The sequence below is a fragment of the Symsagittifera roscoffensis genome, chromosome 9 (assembly GCF_963678635.1).
Source record: "Symsagittifera roscoffensis chromosome 9, txSymRosc1.1, whole genome shotgun sequence".
Classification (NCBI taxonomy): Eukaryota; Metazoa; Xenacoelomorpha; order Acoela; family Convolutidae; genus Symsagittifera; species Symsagittifera roscoffensis.
In genome coordinates this window covers 42,234,062-42,245,549 of record NC_087070.1, presented here as the reverse complement: position 1 = coordinate 42,245,549, position 11,488 = coordinate 42,234,062, and the positions used below count along the sequence as shown (strand labels likewise).

At 35.0% G+C, this 11,488-nt stretch overlaps 2 protein-coding genes across 2 annotated transcripts; one reads left to right on the top strand and one right to left on the bottom strand.

Moving 5' to 3' along the window:
• Positions 1-1,028: 1,028 nt before the first annotated feature.
• LOC134854345 (dnaJ homolog subfamily C member 27-like) lies at positions 1,029-3,265 on the bottom strand. The gene is made up of 2 exons (XM_063870566.1): positions 2,743-3,265; positions 1,029-1,784 (listed from the first exon to the last, which is right to left on the bottom strand). The coding sequence occupies exons 1-2, from the start codon at positions 2,881-2,883 to the stop codon at positions 1,125-1,127; spliced, it is 801 nt and encodes a 266-aa protein (XP_063726636.1). The 5' UTR covers positions 2,884-3,265; the 3' UTR covers positions 1,029-1,124.
• A 147-nt stretch (positions 3,266-3,412) lies between these two features.
• On the top strand, positions 3,413-9,815 carry LOC134854165 (nicolin-1-like). Its single transcript, XM_063870294.1, has 4 exons — positions 3,413-4,051; positions 7,585-7,810; positions 8,543-8,682; positions 9,208-9,815. The coding sequence occupies exons 1-4, from the start codon at positions 3,859-3,861 to the stop codon at positions 9,501-9,503; spliced, it is 855 nt and encodes a 284-aa protein (XP_063726364.1). The 5' UTR covers positions 3,413-3,858; the 3' UTR covers positions 9,504-9,815.
• Positions 9,816-11,488: the final 1,673 nt, after the last annotated feature.

The window sequence follows — 11,488 nt, the reverse complement described above, 5'->3', positions numbered from 1 at the left end:
GTAAGACAAAAAAATTAAAGTTGCTATGGAACTTGTGATTTGTGTTGTTTTTTCCGATCTCGATAGTGTGACTCTTTTAAATTGGCCTTGAATTGCAGTTGGAACATTCAGGTTTTTGCCCTAGACGGCGCGACGGTGTGACTCTTTTAAATTGGCCTTGAAGTGCATTTGGAACATTCAGGTTTTTGCCCTGATGTACAAGCAGTCTTGTTATGATTTTCATACAGTAGACCTAGCAGTATCAGAGCACCAAATGGAAACAGCAGCCAACATCCAGTAGCAAGAGCACGGCAACAGAGTTAGGGCATTCTTCTTGCCGAGCAAATTCGTACTTCAGCAAGCCGGACGGTTTGAAGGTTTGCAAATTTGAAAAGAAAGTTTGCTGCGGCCAGGCAGCTAGCACAGTGTCTGAGGTTTGGCCTAATTCCGATTACTACAGCTCATTTTGATTATAATTTGTGAGCCTGTTCCTGCGGTCAAATTCAATGTCAAAAGGACGGATCTAGAATTTTCTTGAGGGGGGGGGGCGGATTTTCAAAAAAGTTTTGAAAATTTTGTCGAGATACTTTTTTTTAGGTCGACAAAATTGCAAAATTGATTTTCCGAGCTCCCAAAAAGCACTACAAAGACCCTGTTTAGGCAAAAAAATTTTGGGCTGCATATGTGTTTTGGGCAGTTTTAGAAAAAAATTTTAGGGGAAACCAGCCAAAAATGGAGGTCCTAAAATAGTACTACAGGGACGAGCCTTTGGTAGTCAGGGGGTCGAATCCCTGAAAGAAAAAGAAAGAAAGTGTGTGTGTGTGTGTGTGTGTGTGTGTGTGTGTGTGTGTGTATGTGTGTGTGTGTGTGAGAGAGAGAGAGAGAGAGAGAGAGAGAGGGAGGAAGAGAGAGACCCCCACCTAAATCCGCTGCTGGTTGTTTCAGTAACCCGGGTTACAGTAGTAACAGAATCATGAGAGTCAAAAATCTTGAATGAAAAAAAAAAAGCTCGGATTACTCAGTTGGAGTAGGAAAGGTTGCTAATTTGATTTTTAAAAATTGCCAATATTTTTTTCATTACATCTTATTCTGCAATGGGCACGTTAAATCAGAGTAAAATTTACTGATCTCAAAAATAGTTTGAATTATTTTGTGTCTAGTCTTGATAACAGGGAAACTTTAGCCTGATTTAGTAGTTTGAATGCTTCTTCTGATCTGGGTGCGGCACATTTGTCCGGGTGAACAACACCGGCTAATTTCCGGTAGGCTTTCTTCACATCATCTTCAGTAGTTTTGTATGAGTTTAAACCAAGTCGTTCGAAGTTATCACTTGCTGATATTATTTTCTCAACTGTTTCCAAATCTTCTTTCGAATATCCCACCGAATTCGCGGGGGGTTTTGAAGCTAGTTTGCCTCCATTTTCGAATGCCTCAGTTGCAGTTGAAAAAACTAGATCGAATAACTCGTTCACACCTGTACCGTCAAAAGCGGAACATTCTGCGTACATAAAACCATGAATAGCCGCCCAATTCTTACCATCGACCGCGGGAACATTTCGATTCTTGTCAATTTTATTCGCACATAGTATACACTGCACTTTCGATAAGTTCGAGTCGCCGCCTATTTCTCGCTTAGCTTCCTCGTACCAAGAGTCGAGATTCCGAAACGAGTCTTTGCTGGACGAATCAAAAATTAGTAGAATGCAGTTCGTGTCGGGGTAAAACTCGCGCCGTACTTCGTAAAAGGCGGGATGACCGGACATGTCAAATATATTGAGTTTGGTCGCTCTGCCATTTGTGACACTCTGAAACATGTTAAGAACCCAGGTTAATAATTTGCTCCTTAATTTTTCAAGCTTTTGTTGACGCGAAAAGCTGCAAAGTCTCTTAATTAAGACTTTTTACGGTTACAAGCTAAATATATTTGTTTCAAGACATGTACTTTTGAATAGCAAATTTCAAAATTACGAAAGAAATTTTGATCTGCTTATCCAAATGCTTGTACTGTAGAATTTCACATTAAACTACAAAAAAGTCACAAAAAATTATAGTAAAATCACAACAAAACTACAAAAAAAAAACGATTTAACAATAAAACAAGGATAGCCGTTACTGTGCAAGTAGCACAGATTGTGTTCCGACCATAGTTTAAAAAATTACAAAAAAGTCTTAACAAACGCAAAAATGTTCCGACTATAGTCTAAAAAAAATACAAAAAAAGTCTTAAAAAAACGCAAAATTGTTCCGACCATAGTCTAAAAAAATACAAAAAAAGTCTTAAAAAACGCAAAATTGTTCCGACCATAGTCTAAAAAAAGTCTTAAAAAACGCAAACTTACAAAAAGTTTTTTCTTTAAGTTTTTGATTCCCAAAATGAAGCACGCAAAATGCATAAACTAACTTTACTCGAGTAAAACTAATTTTACGTTTAAAAGTAAGCATAAATAAACTATTTTAAGCATTCTTGCTCACCTAATTAGCTCGAAATTAGAACAAAAACCAAAAAATTGAAACCAGTTGTTCTCAACACTGGCGACACTTTTAGAATTTTTTTAACGCCGTTCGAATCACGACTGAAAAGGTCGTAATAATATAAATCATTCAGCCCATTCAATGATTATTTGTGGTACCTGATTTTGCCTAGAAAACAAGAAAAAAAAAGAAAAAACTAAAAAACAACCGAATACGAAGTTTCTCCCCATTTTAATGGTCGGAACAATTACAAAAATTTCACAACAAAATAGGAAAAAAGTAGAATTTGACCTTGGTGACTCCGTAGTCTATCCCGATGGTCATCAGGTACTTGCTGACGAATCTCTTCTCGCAGTAGCGTTTGATGATGCAACTCTTGCCCACCTCTGGGTCGCCGATAGTTATCATCTTCACACGCAGTGGTTTCTTCATCTTTATTTTAACAGTAAAAGATATAAACTGTTAACAATTTTAACAGATTAATTGTTAATAATATTTAAAGCTTTTATAATTAGGAAAAAAACTTTTTTTTCTATTTTTTTGCCGAAATTTGCAATAAAATTTTGGATGACTTTTTTTTTCGCAGAAACTGCGAAGATTTCTTTTTATTGTTTTTATAATAACTCTAACAAACTTTACTGAAGAAATATTTTTTAATCAAAGCAAGCTGATCTTTTTGATTTTATAATGTAAATGCTTACAATAATTTATAATAAACTCAAAATTTATTAAACCCTAACACATTAAGTTAGTGCAATAATTGAATTCATCGGCCATATGAAGAAAAAAATGGTTCGATTAAATACGTTTGTTTCTTCAGAATGGTATGAAGAAAAATGTATGTGATGAATATGCATATGAAAGGTAAAAAACAGGTGATTTTATAAAACGTTTGAATTGAACTGTTCAATGGTTCACGTGCATAAACAGACCATTTTTATTTGTATAGATTTGAATGTTGTAAACAAATGATATAGATTAAAAACATTGAAAATCAGCCACGCGTATTTTTGGAGATCTTTGCTTAAACATTTTAATACTTTTCGAAATTAAATAGATTTTTAACTTCGGTTTTTAAACAAAGAAATTATTTAATTTATCTTCATTAACGTCAATAACAATTATCTTCGTGGATCAATTGTCTGTAACCACAGATTGTCAAACTAACCAAATTGACTCTTTTATTTATTATTTCTTCCATGGCTTTTGATTACATATTGCATCTTATTTTTGCAGCGTGATTTTAAAAAGACTTCAAAATCAGAGCTACAGTCAAACTACCTAACATAGAACTGTAAAAAGTATATAATTCTGGTCTAAATTCAATTCTTACCGTTTTTTTGCAGAAGATTTCTATCTTACCAAATTTGCAAACTAATTGCCAATAATTGCACCAACGATTGAGAAATGCCGCCGAGCCAGTGTAGCTTATCGTGGTTTGTGAAGAAGCCAGTCTACCTGTCTGTCTCCCAATCCGACCCCTCCGACCTCACTCACTCGGGGGTGGCGGTGATTGACGTCATGTTTCCCACTGTCTCCTCCTTCCCCTTCAGCCAAATGTCCTTCAAAAACAACTACACTGCATTCATAACACTCAAAGGTACACTCAAACAATTCTCACAAATTTTCACACTACTGGACAAAATTATGCGAAAATTCAGGTTTTTACTCTCTAAAATGCTCTTTTTTAAAGTCCTTTTCGGACAACCTGTACTTCGATTTTCAGCAAATTTTTTACATAGACTAAGAGCAAATGATCAAAGCTGCCTTCCATGAAACAATCAATATTTAATTTCAAAAAGTTACCAATTTTCTCCGGGTCTGAATTTGCCTATTTTCATCACCCACACTAATTTTTTCAAAACGCGTGAAATTGTAAGAAACAGCTGAGTTTAGTATAGTTGTTACCAGGCCCCGGATATTAGTTAAATAACTATTATTCGTAGTTAACTAACTTTTTTAACAAAAAAAGATGGAAGTAACTTTTTGTTGGTTTGTACTTTTATTTTAACTATTTCTAAGAAATAGGTTTCTGCATCGCTTGTAGCAATCTGAATAAGTTTGCTAAAAGGTCGCAGACGAAATTCGTTTTCTCAGAAATGTGTTCCCGCGCTTTCCGCTAGTTGCCGCTGTGTTTGCTTTTGTTTCGTCATCCAGCCACGCAAGCCAGACACGACAGTTGTGTTAATATTGAACCGAACAAAACTGACATGCCAAAAACTAAAGATAACCCTGCGACTCGTGCTCGCAAATACGCGTCAGAATTTACCGTTTTTAAAGCGGACAAAGGGCTTTTAATGTGTACCGCATGCGAGAAATCGGTCAGCTCAGACCAGAGAGGCCATGTTTTACAGCATTTGAAATCCACGATACACAAAGAAAACGAAAAATGGAGAACAACAAGTACACAGAGTTTTCTTCAGTTTGATTCTCCGGTGTCCTGTCAATATTCCGCAGACTTATGTGCTGCTCTGATTAGTGGAAATATTGCTTTCAACGCTATCAGTGACCCAGTTGTTAGGGCTTTCTTAGCAAAATACCACACTAAAGACAAAGTGCCCGACGAATCGACATTACGAAAAAATTACATGGAAAAAGTTTACATGGACAAACTGGGCCGATTAAGAAGAGTGTTGCAAATGTAATTGTTGGGATTCTGGACCCTGATTTCGATTACGACCCTTATATTTTGGATACCGTGTTTTTATCACAAACTAACAACACCACGATTTCGCAAACAGTTGTTAATTCGCTTACATTACTTTTTCCACAAGGAATTCCTTATGATTCTGTTCTTGGGTTTATCACCGACGGGGCAGCTTATATGAAAAAAGCGTATAAAGACACTCTCAGAAATATTTTTCCAAAAATGATCCACATTGTTTGCGTTATGCACGGGCTCCACAATGTGGCGGACAAGGTACGGCTAAACTTTCCTGTCGTTGACAAGTTTATACTGCACGCCAAAAAGTTGTTCCGAAAATCGCCTAAAAACCGCCAGTATTTCAAAAACTATGCGCCTGCATTGAAACCACCTCCCAGGCCTGTTATTACCAGATGGGGGACCTGGTTGGAAGCCGTTTACTATTATACCGAAAATTTGGAAGTTTTCCGGGAAATGTTGCCCTCATTGAAAGAAAGTGGTATTACTGACTCTTCCGCTTTGGAAGTCCTTTGTGAAATACTCGAAGAAAATTTTTCACAGCTCGAGGGGCAGCTTTGTTGCATTACTTCAAACTACAAAATTCTATCACGTTCCATTAAAATTCTGCAGAGTCGTATGAGTTTGGAAGAATCGATCAGACACTTGACCGAGTTACAACAAAATTTGGTCCATGAAATTGGAAAACAAAAACTTTCTCAAATTTTGAAGAAGAACACGGGACTAACAGAGATTATCCAAGTGGCAAGAAAATTGGAGTCCGGAACCCCTATTCCTGTTGATTACCGGGTTTCAACATGGAATGCAAAAGACTGTCTTGCTGCAAAAAAGATGCCACTTGAAAGCTGCGACGTCGAGAGATCTTTTTCAAAATACGCGGATGTTTTGTCTGATACACGACATTCATTGACTGAGACTTCTTTAAAGATGATTTTGTTTTGTTATAGTAACAAATCACTGTGAAACAATGAATTTTAATTAACTTTTTTGTAACTATTTTGATGCTTTTTCCTCAACTATTTAGTTAACTAAAAGCCGTTTTTATTTCAACTTTTATCCGGGGCCTGGTCGTATGAGTTTGGAAGAATCGATCAGACACTTGACCGAGTTACAACAAAATTTGGTCCATGAAATTGGAAAACAAAAACTTTCTCAAATTTTGAAGAAGAACACGGGACTAACAGAGATTATCCAAGTGGCAAGAAAATTGGAGTCCGGAACCCCTATTCCTGTTGATTACCGGGTTTCAACATGGAATGCAAAAGACTGTCTTGCTGCAAAAAAGATGCCACTTGAAAGCTGCGACGACGAGAGATCTTTTTCAAAATACGCGGATGTTTTGTCTGATACACGACATTCATTGACTGAGACTTCTTTAAAGATGATTTTGTTTTGTTATAGTAACAAATCACTGTGAAACAATGAATTTTAATTAACTTTTTTGTAACTATTTTGATGCTTTTTCCTCAACTATTTAGTTAACTAAAAGCCGTTTTTATTTCAACTTTTATCCGGGGCCTGGTTGTTACACTATTTATTTCATTTTTCTCGCTGAAAATCTTTCACTTGGCATGAACATCTTTTCTACTCCGCTTATTTGAGAAAGAGTTCACTACGATGCAAAACTTGGGGCAGATGAGAAAATACATTGATAAGTCTTTGAAATTAGTTATTGATAGTTTCATAGAGCGTAGTTCAGATCAATTGCTCTTGGTCGGTGGCGCCCCTCATGCCGGAGGGACCGAATGCTTGAAATTTATTTTGGCTTATTTTCAGCCAATCAGAATTGAGTATTCGAAAATCTCAGGAAAATTGCAAAAACCTCAAAGGAAGCAAATAAACCCAGGCCATTAGTGTTAATATTGACCGATTAGATAATAAGCAGATGAATGAAAATAATGATGGACCAAAGGCGGATTGGAATAATTTTAATATTTCAAGAAAACCGATTTAGGAAAAATGGAAAAACAAAAAACTAAATTTATTATATCTGCACCTATTATGTCGGCATCTATTATATTATTGTATCATTTTCTGTTAATATTGAGTTCGATTTTGTGAGGAAAGCATTTAGCCAAAAAGAACGCGTAGCGATTTTATTTGTTTGAAATTTTTCCAGCATTCGGTCTCTCCAGCATGAGAACCCTCCCCCTCTTGGTTTGCATAAAGTCTTTGTGAAAATTCAAATTATTTTTTGTCCAAAATGGTCTTTAGAGTTAGTCATTTCAGACATTAAAAACTTGGATTTGCGTTTAATTTTGTCCTCTTGAGTATGTATTGAGGTTTCTGGACAAAAAACATCTATTTTCGAGTTATTTTAAATCCTAAATTGATAACATATGTAATTGCTTCTGAAATTGCCCCATGATTTTTTTATAATGCTAAAAAGTTAACAATTCATGCACTTAGTAGACTTTTATGGAACAAATTTCCTTATTTTTAATCTCTGGCTTACTTGTTCTATATTTTAGTCAAGTGCAAAGACAGCACGAATGGAAGCCAAACATCCAAAACACCCCAACAGAGCAACTCGTCAGGAGTGACCATGGTCGGCAGAGAACCCAGTCGCGAGGCCCTGCAGACGTCGGCAGGGATCTCAAAAATCACTTCCAAATGGAAAACGGTGCTAAAGAATTTCCCACTGATGCCGAATCCAAATTCAGAAGAAGGCTCACAGAAAACATTTGTCATAACAAGGTATTAAAAAACAATTATAGCTTTTTCCTCTTTTCAATTTCCGCTTTATACCTCATACGTTTCTACACGTTTTGATACATTACGCCAAAAATACAACACTTTACAAGAAAATTTTCTTTTTGAGAGGCGCAAATTAATTAACGTGCTAGTTTATTGCAAATACTTGTGTTAATAGCCATTTAATGAAGTTTTTCTAAAAAATTGTTTTTGAACAATTTTTTTTTTCGAGCTGAAAAACTTTCATTTAATGGACATTCTTTTTGTTTTTTTTCTCGAAATTATGCACTTCCTTTTTAAATATCTTTCCAGAGGTAGAACGAAGTATTTCTTGACAGAAGAATTGCTTCAAAAATATTGGTTAATTTTTGCCGATAAATGTAATTGATTTTCTGAGCTCTCCCAAAAAACAAAATTTCCTACAGAAGTCCATGTTTGTTGCACCGTAGAAAATCTGGCTGAAAAGACTGGCTAAGATTCTTTATGACCAACCCTACATCTTTCTCAAATTTAGCATATTGGAAAATTTTTAATGTTGTTGGATCAAAACCAAAATTAATGTCGCAAATGGTACAAAAAGTGGGGAACTTTGAGCGATCAGGAGGACGAATCCCCGATGGAAAGCGTGTCTCCTATAGCCTCTTGCCCAAATCCACCTCTGAAGCTTAAGTTTTCTAATATAGATGATCTTCTTTGAGAAGAAACTTTTCTGAAAAAAATTGTTTTGGATTTTAGAGACGTGATGAGACAATTCAGCAGAGACGTGGTGCAGTTCAGACTGATAATCAGACAACCGTCTCCCTACTGGACAAATTTCGACATTGAGAACCTACACTTCGAACAGGAGGCCAAAAACAATCAGGACCACAACTCAGGTATACAGTCTCTAATATACTTCTAGTTATTGCTCCAGCTTAGAGATGAAATACAAGCACAGGGAAACAAGGTATTTATGTTGTAATTACAAGAAGATATCACGTAAATTGTTTCCAAGTAAGATCCATTTCTTGGAAGTAATTGTATGGTCAAAAAGAGATGAAGATTTAGAAGAGGATTTTTGATTTTTCCAGGAGTAGCATCAGGATATGCTAGGGTTTATTTCAGGGTCTCAATCCAAAGTTCAAATGTTCTAGTTCTAGTCGTTTGCTTAAAGGTGAAGCAGCCTTTCGTAGCCCATAAACACAACTAGAATTTACCTTTAAATTTGAATCATGTAATTCTTAATCATAGGGGAACAAAGGCGGTTTTCCATAAAAAGCAAAGGATAGTCTCTGTTCTTGGTTTTTGTCTTTGTTAAATATCTTTCTGCAATGTTTTTCTAGATTGAAAGACTCAAATAATTAGTTTCCAATTTGAAGACAATAAGCGTCAAAAAGCTGACTTCTTTGTGTGTTATTTAGCTCTTGCTCATTCGCTTGTAACGACCCTCAAAGAAATTAGCGAGCAAAATAAGGACAGTTCAACTAAAAACCCAGAACAGGAGGATTCAAACTCACAAGAAATTTCATCCTTGTCGAAGACAACAAAACCACAGAATTCGAGAAGGGGTTTAGAATTGAGAGCCGAAAAAGTAGGATCGATTCTTCAGAATATGTGGGCACTGACTGAACTGTATTCCAGGGTTAAACATACCGAGACAATCGGAAGATTCGACGTAGAAGGAAGTTACGAGATTAATTTATTGTCGTATAATTAAAAATAAACTATAATTTCAACATTTTTTTGTTCTCAACATCAATTGTTCGACCAGTGAACGTGGAAAGAACTCTGATCTCGGGAGTGTTTTTTTAAAACTCAAAATTGAATTAACAGTCAATGAAATTACAGAATATATAGTGACATATCATGTGCAAGCCCGACTAGTCATGATTGAACTGCAATGAAATTGCATTTAATTGAAATTTTTTCAGTTTCGATAAAAATGGAGTTTGATTTTTAATTTGAGACATAAGTACCAGATTTTGCTAGTACTGAGGTATTAATATGTTAGAGATATAGTCACAAAAGAGTATGAGCAATATAATGTGACCAATATTTTGAATTCTAAATCTTCAAAACATGTTTATTATAAGAACTTCTCTCATTTCACAAATATTTGGGCTATTGACGTGATTCTTTATTTAGTAGGGCAAAAGTTTGCTGAAAACTGATGCAATGTTTCATTAAGTTGATTTTCAATTCACGCTTGTTTTTTATCACTGCATTTTGAGCTGAAGAAGCCTCAACGGTATTGATATTAAACAACCGGATGAAATGAACCAAAACAAAATTTTCAATCACGTTCGGTGAACTTTGGACTAAAACTGGTCAGGACAAAAAATTTATTGGAGATTTACAGCTTTGTTTATGGTGTTATTTTTTTTTGTGGATTTTAGATCAAAATTAACCAATTAAAACGAGTCAATTCATTTGTTTCGAAAATAAGAGGACAAACAAGCTTTTTGTGTAGTATCAAATTTCTAGGCTGAGCAAAAGTTATTTAAAATTTTTTATGTCTGTTGGAGAAAAAGGAAGAAAAATCAGGCAAAATGAGAGCCAATGCCTTGTACGTTTGCATGGCAGTTTGTTTTTGATAGGTTTCAAAACTTGGTTTTCATTAATCAAACCTGGATTTATTTTTTCTTGCAAGGCTTGAGCTTTATTTAAAGTTGGTTGAAACGAGTTTGCTTCTATTTATAAATTATTTAGGGTTGTCAATCATTAATACTCAACTCTGATTACTAACTTTTTTCGATGAATCCCTCTTGTTGCTATACTTCAACAGCCATTTCTGGTTACCAACGTTATTTTTTCTACAAATGTTTTCGGAAGGAAAAATTTTGTCCAGACGCTCTGATTTTTTTTTTACAAAAAACCCTTATTGTATATCCCTCTAGAAAACTTGCATTTAGCACAAACAATTTGCCGAAAAATTTTTTCAGAGATTTCGACGGAAATAGAAAAGAAACTTGATACAACTGAATTAAAAATTTGGAGAAAAAATGCCTCTTTGCAAAAATTATGCACGAGCACTTGAATCGTGTTATTTTATTTAAAAAAAAGACAATTTAGGCTGACAATTTTTTGTTTTGTTTGTTTTTTCTATAATAAATTGAATTTATTGTTACAGACTTTAACGACTTTGCTAGTAGACCATATTTTTTGAATAGATGATTTTTTATCTAAAATTATCTGACAATGTTTAAAATTTGTGTGTACACAATTGTTGTTTTTTGTTATGTTACTCAAACTTTGGATTTCTTATCCTTAAATGGACTTAAATCTGTCCTTCAATGGACTAAATTTACGTAACAGGAATTTTTTTTAATGCTCAAATAATACAAGCAAAATATGTGATAGCAATTCTTGACAAAACACATATAAAGTCAAGTTCTTTTTTAGAATTTTTGTAAATACTAAACGCCTACTTTTTAGAGGCTGAATGTCCAAATGGGACCTAATTAAATTTTTAGCTAATCAGGATTCCTAGTATCAAAAGACACTTAGCATAGAGGTTATTTTATAGATAGTTTGGCGTTCACTTTAGGATCGTCAGATTGTGTAATTGATCCCCTGCTGTGGCAATGATATTGTGGGAGGCCTTTTTCGCAAAACAGGGGCTTAGTTCAAAAAAATAGAAAAGCCTAAATTGTGAAGAAATAACAGAAACGGAATAAGCTCAGACATGCTGGATAGCCTTTC

Bases quoted from the DNA above. Each gene is read 5' to 3' on its own strand.
- LOC134854345 (XM_063870566.1), bottom strand. From the start codon at position 2,883: ATGAAGAAACCACTGCGTGTGAAGATGATAACTATCGGCGACCCAGAG. The intron at 1,785-2,742 runs GTCAAATTCTAC...AACATGTTTCAG, and splicing joins TAGACTACGGAGTCACCAAG to AGTGTCACAAATGGCAGAGC.
- LOC134854165 (XM_063870294.1), top strand. From the start codon at position 3,859: ATGCCGCCGAGCCAGTGTAGCTTATCGTGGTTTGTGAAGAAGCCAGTC. The intron at 4,052-7,584 runs GTACACTCAAAC...TCTATATTTTAG, and splicing joins TGCATTCATAACACTCAAAG to TCAAGTGCAAAGACAGCACG. The intron at 7,811-8,542 runs GTATTAAAAAAC...TTTGGATTTTAG, and splicing joins AAAACATTTGTCATAACAAG to AGACGTGATGAGACAATTCA.